This window comes from Vespa mandarinia, chromosome 25, assembly GCF_050613455.1.
Source record: "Vespa mandarinia isolate Hongniang chromosome 25, ASM5061345v1, whole genome shotgun sequence".
Taxonomy (NCBI): Eukaryota; Metazoa; Arthropoda; class Insecta; order Hymenoptera; family Vespidae; genus Vespa; species Vespa mandarinia.
The window spans coordinates 2252913-2271444 of record NC_140834.1 but is presented as its reverse complement, the minus strand read 5'-3'; the positions used below and the strand labels follow the sequence as shown (position 1 = coordinate 2271444).

The 18532-nt window shown below is 21.9% G+C and overlaps 1 protein-coding gene across 2 annotated transcripts; it reads right to left on the bottom strand.

Moving 5' to 3' along the window:
* Positions 1 to 3421: 3421 nt before the first annotated feature.
* Positions 3422 to 12408, bottom strand: LOC146872209 (odorant receptor 13a-like). 2 transcript variants are annotated; one of them, XM_085664149.1, is made up of 7 exons: positions 12333 to 12408; positions 9227 to 9674; positions 7592 to 7877; positions 6818 to 6917; positions 3852 to 3962; positions 3618 to 3773; positions 3422 to 3515 (listed from the first exon to the last, which is right to left on the bottom strand). In XM_085664149.1, the coding sequence occupies exons 1-7, from the start codon at positions 12351 to 12353 to the stop codon at positions 3465 to 3467; spliced, it is 1173 nt and encodes a 390-aa protein (XP_085520275.1). In that variant the 5' UTR covers positions 12354 to 12408; the 3' UTR covers positions 3422 to 3464. The 2 variants fall into 2 exon arrangements, with proteins under 2 accessions (XP_085520275.1, XP_085520276.1); XM_085664150.1 differs by having other exon boundaries at positions 7592 to 7703.
* Between the last annotated feature and the right edge of the window lie 6124 nt (positions 12409 to 18532).

Below are 18532 nucleotides of genomic sequence, written 5' to 3'. Positions count from 1 at the left end.
AATTTTTTATTACGTATCACTTGCTTCCTTTGACGGTTTGTTTTGTCTTGTTTTGTTTTTTTTTTTTTTTTTTTTATCATTAATGATAATTATTTATTTATACTCTTTACGCATATTTCAATTGCCACATTTATCAATTTGGAAATGTCGTTGTTTATAGGTTTTTTTTTTTCTCTTCGAGTAATATTCGTTTACACATTTTCTATCATTTGTATAAAGAATTATTAACATTGGAAAGACCGAAACTTAGTATATATCTATATTACCCAAAAGCAGTCAAAATGACAGCATTGTGAACGAATAACTAATGTGTTTTGAAATTTGTTTAAAAATTTCTTTTTAATATTTTTTATATTATTTACAGTTATATAACAAGTTATTAGTAAATATTTAACAATAAAAAAAATTTACTTCAGTTGGAAAAAAAAAATATAATTTTTGCATTATTATTTGTACATTTTATGCGAATGAAAGTGGAAATCTTTTTACGTGTACATCTTTCGCAAACATACCTTTGACATTTTTCACATGTATTATTTGTTTTGTTGTTGTGGTAAAGTCGTACTTGACAAACTTTGCGTTTGGATTGCATTTGATGATGTTGCAGTTGATCTTTGTGGGTCTTCATGTTCTGATGACGTTTTCTGTCTTGCAGCTCTGTATTCGGTGGAAAGCTGTTCTGCTAATTGAAACAATAACTCTTTTCGTTATATTTCTATTCCTGTCGTTTCTTTGTAAAGGATTCAAGCATTTATAGCAGTCAAATCTAAAATATTGAAAAATATTTGAAGGGGCCATTTACGAGAACTAGCTTTTACTGTGTATTTTCGGGCCATTTGATTCACCATATCAACTACAAATTTTGTGCTGTTATAAAATTGAATAGATTCCGGTAACATTTTTTTTATTACTTTTATCAATTCTTACAAATTTATGTTTAGAACTTAGAACAGCTACTCTTTCATTTGATTTGCTTTTATATATTGTAAGAACACAATTCTCTGATTTATATAGCATAGTGGAAAAACGAGGCATGTTATCCTTCGTTTGTATGGCTACTTTAGGTAGTTATCAAAAGTTATACCATATTCGTCAATTTTTGATCACACAGTACCATCGGCAGCTGTTTCGGTCTCCTGAATGGTGTTTTCAGTTTTTTCATCAGAGTCTGAACTATTTAGCACCCTACATCTTTTCCTAGGCATATTGATGACACTTTCATTTTCATCATTGGTGATCGACTCTTCATCGCTATCTTTAGTGTCAGATGTTTCACTTTGAATATAATCCGCTTTATTTTCAAATGATAGTTCAGAATTTGTTGCATCTGATTCTAGATCGGAACACCCTTCACTTTTGTTCGTTAGCATTTCCAATAACTCACTTCTATTCTCCATTTCTTTCATGAATTTAGGGTGCAAAAGAAATAAAATAAATAACTTGTTAGAACAAGTATCACTGCATAAAGATTTCGAATAACAAGTACTACTTTAGCTTATTGACCAACTGCAACTTATCATGTATACGCCTAAATCGACGATTTATCATGTACTTGTATGTTATCATGTAACAATAATCGAAAAAAAATGAAAATTGTTATTTCAATACAGAGCCGAACTAGTAATATAAGAAATTTACTCAATTCAATAATAAGAGTCATTTGATTATTTAAAATTTCCCAAGCAGTCATTTTGACTGCTTTTGGGCAATATGGGTATAACACACATATATATGTATATATGTATACCGGAAATGAAGGAGGGGGGAGGTAACTACAAATATTAATAAACGCATTTATATGTTGTACAAAAAGTCACAAAATTCTAAGAAATTGTGTCATTATATACATAATTATTTTTTTTTTGATTGAAATTAAAAAGCAATCAAAATGACTTCCTTGGACAATCTATCGTTAAATTTCATTGATGGATTTTATTTATCAGTTTACTTAATTTTAATTTTATGTGAACTAATATATATGATTGTTTGCATATTTCGATGTTCAAATAATCAAATTATATAATTTAATATAATTTCTAGGTGTTTATGTGTTATCTATGAGATAATTTAGTCGACTATCGAACGAAAGCATAATCTATCCATTGTGACCTACCTTTATTTTTTATGATAGGAAGAGAGGAGACTGAAGGCATTGAGAGTAAGAATGAGATGGAAATGTGTCGTTAATGAAATAGATAACAAAGTAATTAAGTGGACAAAATAACGAATAGGAGATAAAGAGTGTTAGGAATTACCAAATACATATGCACGAATGTGAATGGGAATGAAAAATGCTATAGGGTAAACGTGAAAATAATGAACGGAGGATAGTCTTAATTAGGTCAAACGAAGAGTAACGAAAAAAGATCCTAAGTGTACCAAGCGCAGAATAAATGATGATCATGAGTAGAATAACCTAGAAGTAAAGAGTTGTATTATTGTAATACATTCATTAATAAAAACCTTATTAATTAAGAATAACTGATCGGAGTTTCGCTAATTTGTATCTTCCAGATAGGATTAAGAAAAATATTCTATATATATATATATAAACTCTATAAATTGTGTTGACAGTGAATGCAGTATTTATCATTCTTACAAACAGTTAGGTGATCGAGATTATTCAATAATCGATCCTAAATATTGACTATTCAAATGAAATTAATATTTGTATAATAATTTGAAATAGATTATAGGCAATAAATGCATATAATTGCAGTATCCAGATAAATATAGACGATATTTATATACTATCTGTGATTGATCAAGAAACTTCGTTCGGTTTTCATGTATGTAAAAAAAAAAAAAAAATGATCGTTTCGGCCAATACCAATTTTGTTGTCGTATACATTTGGAATTTATTGACGAACAATAATAATGGTAAAAAAAAAATAACAAATCTAACTCAAATGTGTTTTTAATTAAAAAAAAAAAATTGATTAATCATACTTGAATATTCGTATGAATAATAATAATAATTTTTCTTTGAATAGACACGTATTGACTTCATACTCTTATGTAGAAATATTTTTTAATAGAATAAAAATTAATAAAAGTAATTTAATAAAATTACATGGCTACACACGTATTTATTTCAATTTTTCTAACCAATTTTTTTTTTTTTTACTATTATTATTATTATTATTATTATTATCATTATTATTACTTTATCACATGTACGTTTGAATCAGAAATAATTGGTCAGATTTTTGAAGATAATAAATTTACATTTGATAATAAATTTTTTCTCATGAAGAAAGGAACTGAAAGTTTTGATCGATCGTCTTAGAATTGTATTTATATATTCTATAACGCTAATACAAGTCAACGATATATAAACAAAACCATTATTTTTTCTACGTAGGAAGATGAATTAAGAAAAAAAAAAATAACAAAATAAAAATAAAAAAAAAAAAAAACAAAAAGAATTCGTTACTACGTAATCCATTTCACTTTTGTCCTGTTCACGCAAATGTTCGCAATACCGACAAATATCCCATCGAAGTTTTGATGATCTACAAATGTTAATAAATATATAATAATAATTATAATGAAATTGACAATAGTATTGTTAAAGCAACGAACATAATTTCAAAATAGATATAAATTATACTTACGTCTGTGAAAACGGTCAAGGATAAAACGGCAAATTTGCCAGATGTTAAATATTGTGGCTTCTTCGTTCTTATCATACAAATGAGAAAAAATTTCGCTTCCATTGCCGGCAAGTTGTACCATTCGTAATTATAAATGGCGTTACCAAACTTTGTACTCTAATCGAACAAAACAAATGAAATTAATCGATTAATTGTTATTTTAATTATAATAGAAATTATTGACAATTTATATACTTCCTGAATGAAACATTCGCCGATGAAACAATAAACAAAAAGTGTCCCCGTAACGGAAAACATGTAGAAAACGAACAAGAGAGACGTTAAAATATCCGTCAATTCTGGACCCTAAAAGTGAGAAAAAAGTAAAATGATCGATTAGTTATTATCATATAAATTAAGAACATACATGATCATTATTGAAACAAAATAAAAAAAAAGGTCAATACATATATATATATATATATATATATATATATATATAATTTATTAATAAATATATTTTATAAATTAAATATATACATTAATTAAATAACTATTTATACATTATATTTATGTTATTATTAAATTCTTATTTATAAATATTTCTTTTTTCCTTTTTTTTTTTTTTTAAATTTAATAAATACCTTTTTTTTTTTTTAAATAATTTTTCTTATTTTTAAATTACTTCTGATATTAATTAAATTAGATTATAAAATAATTAACTATTTTAAAATTTGAATTTCAAATAAATATTAATTATTTATCAGTTACAATTTATAAAGTAATTATCCAATCACATCATTAGTTATAATAAGAATAATTATAAGAATTTATTTATATATTATAATATATGACACATCTTAAATTATTTATTTGAATGAAAATATCATTTCCTTTAATTTTTGATATATTCTACGACATGAAGATAATTGAAATTAATAAATACGTAATTCAAATGGCGAATAATAATAAATATAAAATAATGAAGTAATATCGAAGTAACAAAGAAAATATAACGAAAAAAAAAAAATAATTAGATAGGAAATAAAAAAATAATACATAACAAAATTGTATATAAAAATGATGAAAGAATTAAATGATTGAAGCAAGACACCCATAAAATGAATAATTTATTAAAGAAATAATAAAAATAATAGATAATTTTGAAAAAAAATCAATTTTTTATAACATATTACAAAACGCAAAAACTTAAATGCGTATATAAGTGTGTGTATGTGTATATATATATATGTGTGTATGTGTGATTGAAAATAAACTATAAAAATTAATCGATAAACTTGTAAATAAAATAATTTATCGTTGTTTATGTTTTTTTTTTTTGGATAAGAAAAGAAATAAATTTATTTCTTACATTTTTTTTTTGAGTGCAGATAGTAATAAAAAATGGCAGAATTATAGTGATAATAACAAATAATGTATTTGTCTCGTTCAGGTAATACTCTCAAATCGTACAGCAATATCATCCAAATAATTTTTCATTTTCATTTTAAATTGTTTTTCATTTAATCGCTATTCCGGAAGACTAATATGTCCAAGCTCACACATATACTTTGCTAGTACGTGAGGAAGTATTAATAATAATTGCTGTTTACGGAGAATGTAAAGCAGAGTGTAAAAAATCATGTGCAATAAAGTAATAAGGGATTCGTCAGTAAAGTAGATATAGATACAACAATAACGCATATTATTATTATTATTATTATTATTATTATTATTATTATTATTATTATTATTGTTATTGTTAATATTATTGTTATTATTATTATCATTATCATTATATTATTATTATCATTGTTATTATTATTGTTATAATTAATATTATTCTTAATATTATTACGATGTTATTCGTATTATTATTATTATAATTACTATTATTATAACTTTTGTTATTATTATTATTATTATAATTACTATTATTATAACTTTTGTTATTATTATTATTATTATAACTATTATTATAACTTTTGTTATTATTATTATTATTATAACTATTATTATAACTTTTGTTATTATTATTATTACTATTATTATTATTATTATTATTATTATTATTATTATTTTTATTATTATTATTGTGAATATTATTGTTATTATTATTATCATTGTTATTATTACTATTATTATTATTTTTATTATTATTATTGTGAATATTATTGTTATTATTATTATCATTGTTATTATTACTATTATTATAACTTTTGTTATTATAATTATCATTGTTATTATTACTATTATTATAACTTTTGTTATTATTATTATTATTATTATTATTATTATTATTATTATTATTATTATTATTATTATTATTATTATTATTATTATAACTATTATTATAACTTTTGTTATTATTATTATTACTATAACTATTATTATAACTTTTGTTATTATTATTATTACTATTATTATTATTTTTATTATTATTATTGTGAATATTATTGTTATTATTATTATCATTGTTATTATTACTATTATTATAACTTTTGTTATTATTATTATTACTATTCTTATTGTTATTATTATTATTATAATTATTATTGTAATTATTATTATTAAGTTTTTACCATCATTATTATCATGTTTTTCTTTGATAACAATAACCTCAAAAATTCAAAATCTATATGAGAACTTTCTTAGGATTTAATGAATAGATTTTGAAAGAATGAGAGATTTCAAAATTTTCCTTCATTATCTTTCCTTCATTATTTAATTAATATTAAGTCGACGTGACATTTTCGCTACTTTTCTTTTTTTCTTTTTTTTTTTTTTTAGAAAAAAAGTACATTTTATTTTACCCAAGAAGCAATAAATGATAAATGTAAATGTCCGCCATTTTGAAAATATAATTTCAAAAATTCGACAGAATAAGAACTTATTTTACTTATATACATTTAAAATTATTTATAAATGAATTAGTTCCTTTTTTTTTTCAATGAACGATCATGGCAATTATCATAAGTAACAAATTTTGCTTCTATCTATGTCAAAGCCAGTTTTTCCGCCATTTTTTATCAGTTTTGAAGAAGAAAATTATCAATTAAATCTTTAAAGTAAGTACTATCAAGTAAAGTTGATTTAAAAAAATTACGTAGATTAGTTAAAAATAAATTAGAAGTATAGAAAATAAAAAAAAATGTTTTTTTTTCTTTTTACCACGGAGTTATGTGTTTCTTTAAAAAGAAAAAAAAAATATGTGTTTTTACCATCAGTAAGTAGTAACCAGAAACGCAGATATGAATGGTGGATCCCAACAGTAGCTGCATAATTGGAAAATTAAAGATATCTTCCAATTTTTCCGACAATCTGAAATATTATATTTCATGTAGATATAAAAAATAAAATATTCCGACGTAGTCCATTGTTATTGTTTGTATTTCACATTATTGAAACAAAATAAAAAAAAAAAGTAGTCAATATAGTGTTATTTGAATGGAAATATCATTTTCTTTTAATTTTTGATATATTCTACGACACAAGATAATTGAAATTAATAAATACGTAATTCAAATGGCGAATAATAATAAATATAAAATAATGAAGTAATATCGAAGTAACAAAGAAAATATAACGAAAAAAAAAAAATAATTAGACAGGAAATAAAAAAATAATACATAACAAAATTATACATAAAAATGATGAAAGAATTAAATGATTGAAGCAAGACATCCATAAATTGAATAATTTATTAAAGAAATAATAAAAATAATAGATAATTTTGAAAAAAAATCAATTTTTTATAACATATTACAAAACGCAAAAACTTAAATGCTTATACAAGTGTGCGTATGTGTATGTATATGTGTGTATGTGTGATTGAAAATAAACTATAAAAATTAATTGATAAATTTGTAAATAAAATAATTTATCATGGTTTATATATATATATATAGACATGTATATACACACACACATACACACATACACACATACACACACATATCATTTATTTGTATATAATTATACGATATTTTCTTTACCTTATCAATCGATAATGCCGTAGTACAATGTTCTTCATACCCTCATGATAATTTTTAGAATTATTTAATAATATCTTCACCTTGTACGACAATATGGCGAACTGTGCAATTACTTGAACAGACAAATTGACGAACATGCAATCAAATCCTACGTAACCTAATATGACACATGGTATGAATATTACTTGATAAGCACACAACAAAGCGTAAATCCTGCCGTCACTTAAATCGACGATATCGATTGTTTTATACGGCAATTCATAACCCATGGAATTGTTTTGTTTTCCTGAAAAGTAAAAAAAAAAAAAAAAGAGAAAAAGAAACGAAATATTTTTTTTTTTTTTTTTCAGAAAAAATATTACGAAAATATAAAAGAACAAAAACATTAGATTAGATGATTAAAACAAATATTTCAATATATATTCATATCGTATTAATGTCCGATACAATGATACATCATATTACTCGTTTAATATTATTGACTACGTATAAGTAATCGATTAATTTAAAATTAGAAATACATATTGATACAAATTTTCTTTTTTATTATTTTCTAATCAATTGTGTATTTGCCATGTCTTCTGTAATTTTTCAAATCAATGTTCATAAAAATATCCACACTCTGATGATAATTATAAATCAAGATTAATCTGAAAATCATTGACATTTAGAGACATTTTATTTTTTATGAATTTCTCGATAAATATAAACAAATAATATAATTCGATGATATAATATCGAATGAATACGATAAATGAATTTGATAAAACTTTCAAGCATAGTTGGTTTATTATTTTTTCGGATTATTTTTGATGCATGAATTCTGCTAAAATCATGTTTCGGTATGACGCATATGTTATTGCCATGTGTCAGTTATTTTTTCAAAAATTCTTTAAGCAATCATTTCAATTATTGACAATAATTACCAACGGTAATTGATTATGACAACTCAAAAGAAAAATGTGCAGACGCGTTATCGTCAAACGCACGATGGCACGTCATTCAGTTTTCATCGACGATAATGATTGTCCTAAGAAATTGATCAATTCGTTGATTGGCCAACAACGATGTGCAAATTTTTCCTCGCTTATTTTCTTTCATATTCGACAATTGACACGGAATACAAATAATCGATCATTTAAAAAATCATTATCGAATTCTGTAAGTCATCTATTTCGAATATAATCGAATCGAATCTAAATGATGACTGATCAAATTTTTTGAATCAACTTTGGCAATTATTGTTCTTTTTTGGATTTTATCTATTAGATAATCACAAATTTATTGTCATTTTAATTTGCAATTATTGCGTGAAATCCTGATTGAAAATGAAACGACATATCAATGACGTATGTATTAGTTTAAATCTCATGAGCCACGAAATTAATTTACTTATGAAAAATATTAAAAATAATTGGCAACTATTACGTGCATATGTATATCAATGTGTGTTTATGTGTGTGTGTGTGTGTGTGTGTGAGTACATCTATTAATCCAATAATAATTAAATAAATTAATGCATAGAAAAAGTAACAATCGGGTTATACTTAATGATAAATCCATAAAAAAAAATTAATATTAAATATATAAAATATAATAATCACATATAAAGAAGAAACAAAAATTATAAATTACCAATTTGTATTCCTTCGGCAACTCGAGTCACGTAATAAATTAATTCGGCCATTGACATTGAAGAGGCAATTATTACAATAAAATATGGAGGTAATTTAGTATAATTCACGAATGTCAATTTCTCCTCTTTAGTTTCGTATTTCTCAGTCAATGAATATTCCTCAAGTTCTATGAATAATTTACGTAATTCATCTCGATTGATTCTAGCGATTGTTATTTTCGTGAGTGTCATCATTTGTTCCATATTCTCTGCTACGCTCATTACGACAATGTCCATGGTTTTTGGAGACCAAATTAAATTTGCGACTGTTAGTGAAATATGAAGGAAAAGATATATGAAGAAGAAGAGAAATAATGGAAGGTAATTTTTCAATGGCCAAATTCCCATGCATTTTAAGAGCCTTGAACTCCAATTGAATGACCTTCGGACGTTTACAAATCCTTGTTCCTATAAAAGAAATCCATTCAATCGATTAATACGTTAGATTGATTTCAGATTAATTATTTAAATTATGCATCTTACATTTTATTATGTAACATATTACAACATACATTTTATTAGAGTACATTTAACCCCTTAACTTGTATTAAACAGGACAAACTGTGTATACTCGAGATAATTCGAGCGTCATTGTATATTTTATGCTGCTATTATTTTTCACACTCGAATATAATCGAGAATTGATAATAACAATGTGAAAGCAAAAAAAATCTGTTTTCTTTTTTTCGAAATAGTAATTCGAAAAGGAAGATAAAAAAGTCGATGTACGTATAACATTGGAATATTCGGCTCCTTTCTGCAATGTAGATCAAAATCCAAAATTCAAATGAAAATTTGGATTATTTTTGAATTTTTATTTTTTTCTTTTTTTAATTTTTTTTCCCAAGACAATGTTCCAAATTGTGTTTTCTTGCATAAAAAAAAAGTTGATACTTTTTGGCGAGATTTTTTTCAAAAAAATTATGCATTAAGGGGATTATATATATTCAATATATTGATATATATTTATATATTGTTATTTATAATTTTACATATATATATATATATATATATATTCTAGTATTAAATATATTTAAATCTACATTTAATTATTTATTTGAAAATATATAATTAATGTTGCTGTTATTAAATATTAAATTATTGAAATTACTTTAATATTCAAGATTAATATTTTAATATGTTAATATTTTATAATAATATATTATATATTATATAATATGTTATATAATATATAATATATTATTATATAATATTATTATATAATTTATTATATATAATATTATTATACAATATATTATTATATAATATATTATTATAAATAATGTATTATTATTATAAATAATATATTATATAATAATATATTATTTATAATAATAATTACGAAAAGAGAATTATATATATCAATAGTATATAAATATATATACATATTTACAATAATTAAAATATTTATATATATATATTTACAATAATTAAAATATATATATATATTTACAATAATTAAAAAAAAATATATATATATTTACAATAATTAAAAAAAAAATATATATATATATTTACAATAATTAAAATATATATATATATTTATAATAATTAAAAAAAATATATATATATTTACAATAATTAAAAAGAAATATATATATATATTTATAATAATTAAAAAAAAAATATAAATATATATATATATATATATATATATATATATATTTACAATAATTAACTGTTTATGTTACTGTGTAATTAAATATTAATTAAAACTGATTAATAATTAATTATTTTTATAAAATTTTAATTTTAATTTTCTAATAATTATTTTATAATCTTATTTTACCATTCTCTAAACTTTATTTTAAAATAGTGAAAAATGAGAATATAATATATATATTACTGCATTGTTATCACATATTACTGCGTTATTATTATATTTATGCATTCTTTATTACATTATAATGGATATCTAAATAAAATGTTACTAATTTTGTATTGCGTTAACACGATGTATTTGAGAAAAATAGGTCTTTAAAGACAATTAAAGGATAAAAATTTTCGAATAATAAACAGGCCATATTGTTGCACTTTTTGTTTTTTATTTATTAAACGATCTTGAAGATCATTCAAGTTCAATTAAATTTTTTTTTCAAATATGAGCATACGTTTTTTTTGTTTTTATATCAGAAACTTATTATCGTAAATAAAAAATGAAGGGAAAATTAATAAATTTTCATATGAAATATTTTCTTTTTTTTTTTTTTTATCGAACAACAAAGTTTACCGTGAGATGCTGTTAAATCTTTCACGAAATAATTAACAATAAACGAAGTAATATTTCAATTTTTGAAATCAGATGATCACTTGCTAGAACAAATATTTCTTTTTTTTTTTTTCAAAAACATCGCGATTCCTAGATAAGAATATGTCAATGCATCATTTTTTAACACTCGACGTATGATCCGTAAAAAATTTTATACGACGATTGTTCATCGAATTCATTGAATACAATTATTAAATTACATCGATTTATAATTTTTCACTATATTCACGTTCGTATATTCACATAAAAATATATTTCCTTTAGAAATATATAATATATATATATATATATTTTCTTTTTCGTAAAATCAAATAATTCTTTACGATCAAAAATCAAACGTCAAAGACGGATAGCTCGATACTATAATTATAGATTACAAAAAAAAAAAAGAAAAAAAAAAGAAACCAAATGAAATAGAATCAATCGCGAAATATAAGAACGTAAAGAATAAACAAAATTAATAATATCTGTACGCTTATAAATCAAATTGCATGATGACAAAAAAATATATATATATATATATGTATATACGAGAAATAAATAAATTAATTAAGAAATAAAATTTAAAAAATTTTCAAAAAATAATTTCCAATTGTTATGAACGTTGAACACATTGATCGATGAAAAATTATTTTCGAACACTATAAAAAATATTCACGGCACTTATCAGCATCGATCACTGTATTATTCGGCACGAGGCTCGTTATACGATTTAAAAAAAAAATAGAGAGAGAGAGAGAGAGAGAGAGAAAGAAATAAAAAATAAAGAAGAAACCAAATCGTGCTCTTTATCTTACTTCTATGCTATCCTTTTCCATTTTATCCCTTCGAAGGTTCGCGACAGACTGACGTTAAAAAGGGCGAGCGTCCTCCCTGGTAAACTTCGTTTAGAAAAAGGATAGCATATGCGTCTAAGGGTTGATTGAATAGTTAATTCGAAGTCGACGAAAAAAAAAGAAAAAAAAAGAAAAAAAAAGAAATATTGAGAAACAACTCGTCTTTAACCCGTTCTAACAGCGAGTTAAACAGTTACTTTATTACGATCATTGATTACTATAGTTTGATGGTATAACAAAGGGTAGGTGGAGGTTGGGCGGGAGTGGGATTAGAGTATACATAAAAAATGTATTCTCATTGCTTCGTTTTAACCACATTTTCTCCCACCTGTTTTACAACCCTCATACAAAACTCGTTATAACTTCATTCCATTTATCTGCCATTGAAATTTTTCCTTTTCTTTTCTTTTCTTTTCTTTTCTTTTTTCCATTTCTATTTTTTCCTTTTTTTCTCTTTTTTTTTTTTTTTTTTTTAAAAGAGGATTATCATAGATGTAGAGAAAAAAAAGTTAAACGTCACCATGGATTATTATCATTCTTCTTCGTTCGGACATAGTTCAAAGTTTATCATTTTTATTTTTTTTCTTTTATTTCTTGTCTACAATATAAAAATATTTTCACATTTCTAGTATTTTTCGTTCGATCGTTCTTTTCGTTCTCTTATTGCTTTTAGTTTTGCGTGATACGACGAACGAAAGACATCGATTGTCCTTGAATTAAATGGTGATGGTTTAGAAAACAACAATTTTTTTTTTTCTCCACACAGAAAAATGTATTCTTTAATTGTCTACATACGTTGTCCTTTATCTTTGAAATTTTCACGTTAGGGGTGTGATCGGTGTATTGCTCAAGGACATACATAATTTCTACGTAAAGGAAGCAACCTTTTTTTTCTTTTTTGCTTTAATTATCACTTGTTCTTTCTTTTTTTTTTCTTTTTTTTTCCACAAGATTTCTTTTCTTTTTTTTTTACTTTTTATCTCGTCATTCGCTATTCGTAATACAACAATCTCTATATGTTTTTCAGATTTTATATTCATTATTTTGTCAATCTAGTTAGATTATTTTTTTTTTTTTTTTTTTTTTACGTAACTCTTGGTTCATACGAGCGTTGTTTTTTCCTCAAATTTTCTTTGTTTTTTCTTTTTTTTTTATTTTTTTACTTTTACATCATTAATTGTTTTGATTTATTATATATTTTTTCTCTCTTTTTTTTCTTTCTTTTTTTTTTTTTTTTTTAAACCAATCTTTGATTTCCTCATTTATCGGCATGGACACTTTTTTTTTTGAGTAACATTTGTTTTCACTTTTTCTTTCATTTTTATAATGAAAAATTTATTTTTCTTTTATTTATTACATTACTCGATTTTAATTTTATGTAAAATATTATATATAAATTTTTTTTGCACATTTTAATATTCAAATAATTAAAATATATTCAATTTTTTTTTTTTTTTTTTTTTTTTTTTTTTATAAATTTTGCAGATATTGAAAGCAGGATTTATCATTCTTACGAATGAAGTTAATATTTATGTAATAATTTTAAACAGATAATTAACAATAAATACATATATATTGCAGTGTATAGATAAACATAATCGACGTTTACATAAGATCTGTAATTGATCAAATAATTAATTTGATTTTCATGTAAGTTCAAAAAAAAAAGATCATTTTTGTCATTAACAATTTTGTTGTCGTTTATATATTAAAATTATATATTAAATTTAAAAAGTTATATAATAAAATTTATTAAAAAAACAATAATAATAAAAAAGAAAAAAAAAACAAATTAGACCTAAATATGTTTTTAACTTGGAAAAAATTGATTAATTATACTTTGATATTCCTATGAATAATAATAATAATTATTTTTTTTTCTTGTTCAGACATCTATTGGCAATATGCTCTTATGTAAAATACTTTTCAGAATTACATAGCTATATACTATGGTTATTTGAATTTTACAAACAAATGTTTATTTATTATTATAATTATTATGATATTTTATGAAATGTACGTATGAGAACAAATAATATTAGAAATAATTGATTTTATATTTTAAAACATCCGTCAAATTCCTACATACAGATTATGATAATTTTCAGAATTATTTAATATTGTCTTCATCTTATGGAACAATATGGAGAACTGTGAAATTACTTGAACAGACAAATTGACGAACATGCAATCAAATCCTACGTAACCTAATATGATAAAAGGTATGAATATTACTTGATAAGCACACAACAAAGCGTAAATCCTGCCGTCACTTAAATCGACGATATCGATTGTTTTATACGGCAATTCATAACCCATGGAATTGTTTTGTTTTCCTGAAAAGTAAAAAAAAAAAAAAGAGAAAAAGAAACGAAATATTTTTTTTTTTTTTTTCAGAAAAAATATTACGAAAATATAAAAGAACAAAAACATTAGATTAGATGATTAAAACAAATATTTCAATATATATTCATATCGTATTAATGTCCGATACAATGATACATCATATTACTCGTTTAATATTATTGACTACGTATAAGTAATCGATTAATTTAAAATTAGAAATACACATTGATACAAATTTTCTTTTTTATTATTTTCTAATCAATTGTGTATTTGCCATGTCTTCTGTAATTTTTCAAATCAATGTTCATAAAAATATCCACACTCTGATGATAATTATAAATCAAGATTAATCTGAAAATCATTGACATTTAGAGACATTTTATTTTTTATGAATTTCTCGATAAATATAAACAAATAATATAATTCGATGATATAATATCGAATGAATACGATAAATGAATTTGATAAAACTTTCAAGCATAGTTGGTTTATTATTTTTTCGGATTATTTTTGATGCATGAATTCTGCTAAAATCATGTTTCGGTATGACGCATATGTTATTGCCATGTGTCAGTTATTTTTTCAAAAATTCTTTAAGCAATCATTTCAATTATTGACAATAATTACCAACGGTAATTGATTATGACAACTCAAAAGAAAAATGTGCAGACGTGTTATCGTCAAACGCACGATGACAATTTTTTCAATGTCAGACCAGATTTAAATTTGCTGCTATAAGCTGATCGTTTCTAAAACAAGTTATTGATTAGTATCATTTCAAGTTCCTAAATAGAATCTCATTTGTCATCTACGATAACGATTATGTTAAGAAATGAATCACTTCGTTGCTTGATCAATAACCATGTGTAAATACTTATTTAGTTAGAAAATAAAAAAAAAAAATAAAAAAATAAAAAAAGAAAAAAAATCAAATCTGTGATCTTTATCTTACTTCTAAACTATTCTATCAAACATTATTCCTTCGAATGTTCCGAACAAATTGACGATAAAACGATCGAACGTTCTCTTTGGTAAACTTTTCGTTTGAAAAAAATGATATATGTGTTTAAGGGTTGCTTGAATAGTTAATTTAAAGTCGTCGAAAAGAAACATTGAGAAACAATTCGTCCTTGACTTCTTCTAACAACGAATTGAACAGTAACTTCATTACGATCATCGATAACGCTAAATCGATGATAGCTGCTGAAAAAAATTGCAGTATGCATAAATAATGTGCAATCTATTGGATCGATGCATCTGTTAGGATTATCCCTTTGTTCCATAATACCCATGTGAAATTTCTTAATAATTTCTATTCATTTAGTTGTCATTGAAATTTTTCTTTTTCCTTTTTTTACTCATTTTTTTTTTTTTTTTTTTTTTTAGTAAAGAGGGTGATCATAGTTATAGAGGACAAAAAAGTAACATCTTACCCTAACTTATATTCACCTATTCCCATTCGGCTATACTTCCAAGTTTCCAAGTTTATCGGCTATGTAAAAATGTTCCCAAGTTCAACCCCCTTTTTGTTCAATCACCCTTTCATTTTCTTGAAGCTTTTTAGTTCTGCGTAATAAGACGAACGAAAGGCATTTGTTCGTGCTTGAATTAAAGGTGGTAGGTATGGTATAAAGGTGGTGGTATACAAAAAAAAATTTTTTTCTTCAAGGGAATTAGTATTCGTAAATAGTTCTTATCTTTGTTCTTTATTATAGAGAGTTTTACTTTAGGGGAGTACCGAGTATAAAGTACTTAAGTAATAAGTACACAATTTCTAAGCAAAAAAAGGAAACTTTTTTCTTTCCAATTATCAATTCTCTTATACAAGATTTCTTTTTCTTTACTTTTTTAAATTATTAATCCTTATTGGCAATTCATTAATCTTTATTTTTTTTTTGAAATTTTACTTACCATTATTTTCTCACATTAATTATATATATCTATATATATTTTATTTTTATTATAATATATATATATTTAATATATTTTTATATATTTTTTTTATTATATAACATTTTTGTATTTTTTATAATTATCAATTGTTTTACACAAGATTTCTTTTTCTTTACTTTTTAAATTATTAATCCTTATTAGCAATTCATTAATCTTCATTTTTTTTTAAACTTTACTTACCATTATTTTCTCACTCTAATTATACATATATATATATATTTTTATTTTTATTATAATATATATATATACATTTAATATATTTTTATATATTTTTTTTATTATATAACATTTGTTTATTTTTTATTATAATTATCAATTGTTTTACATAAGATTTCTTTTTCTTTACTTTTTAAATTATTAATCCTTATTAGCAATTCATTAATCTTTATTTTTTTTTTGAAACTTTACTTACCATTATTTTCTCACATTAATTATATATATATATTTTTTATTTTTATTATAATATATATATATATTTAATATATTTTTATATATTTTTTTATATATTTGTTTTATAATTTTTTATTATATAACATTTGTTTATTTTTTATGATAATTATCAATTGTTTTACATAAGATTTCTTTTTCTTTACTTTTTCGAATTATTAATCCTTATTGGCAATTCATTAATTTTTATTTTTTTTTTGAAACTTTACTTACCATTATTTTCTCACATTAATTATATATATATATTTTTTATTTTTATTATAATATATATATATATATTTAATATATTTTTATATATTTTTTTATATATTTGTTTTATAATTTTTTATTATATAACATTTGTTTATTTTTTATGATAATTATCAATTGTTTTACATAAGATTTCTTTTTCTTTACATTTTTGAATTATTAATCCTTATTGGCAATTCATTAATTTTTATTTTTTTTTTGAAACTTTACTTACCATTATTTTCTCACATTAATTATATATATATATTTTTTATTTTTATTATAATATATATATATATTTAATATATTTTTATATATTTTTTTATATATTTGTTTTATAATTTTTTATTATATAACATTTGTTTATTTTTTATGATAATTATCAATTGTTTTACATAAGATTTCTTTTTCTTTACATTTTTGAATTATTAATCCTTATTGGCAATTCATTAATCTTTATTTTTTTTTTTAAACTTTACTTACCATTATTTTCTCACACTAATTATATATATATATTTTTTTTATTTTTATTATAATATATATATATATATATATTTATATATTTTTTTATATATTTGTTTTATAATTTTTTATATATTTGTTTTATAATTTTTTATTATATAACAATTTTTTATTTTTTATGATAATTATCAATTGTTTTACACAAGATTTCTTTTTCTTTACTTTTTAAATTATTAATCCTTATTAGCAATTCATTAATCTTCATTTTTTCTGAAACTTTACTTACCATTATTTTCTCACACTAATTATATATATATTTTTTTTATTTTTATTATAATATATATATATATATATATATTTGATATATTTTTATATATTTTTTTATATATTTCTTTTATAATTTTTTATTATACATTTTTTTATAATTTTTATATATTTAATTATAATGTATATATATATTTTTTTTTCTTTTACGTATCACTCGCATTCTATGTATTTTGTTTTTTGTTTCTTTGTATATCATTGATGATTTTTATTTATTATATTTTTTACGCATACATTAATTTCCTCATTTGTCGAAATGTAAATGTTCCCGTTCATATACTTTTTTTTCGAGTAACAATTCTTTCCACTTTCTCTTTCATTTTTGTAAAGAAATATTATATCTCGTTGATGATTCTTATTTATTGGTTAACTCAATTTTAATATTATATAAAATATATACT

Bases quoted from the DNA above. Each gene is read 5' to 3' on its own strand.
- LOC146872209 (XM_085664149.1), bottom strand. From the start codon at position 12,353: ATGGAAAAGGATAGCATAGAA. The intron at 9,675-12,332 runs GTAAGATAAAGA...TTTCTTTTATAG, and splicing joins TGGAAAAGGATAGCATAGAA to GAACAAGGATTTGTAAACGT. The intron at 7,878-9,226 runs GTAATTTATAAT...TTTACTTTTCAG, and splicing joins TGCCGAAGGAATACAAATTG to GAAAACAAAACAATTCCATG.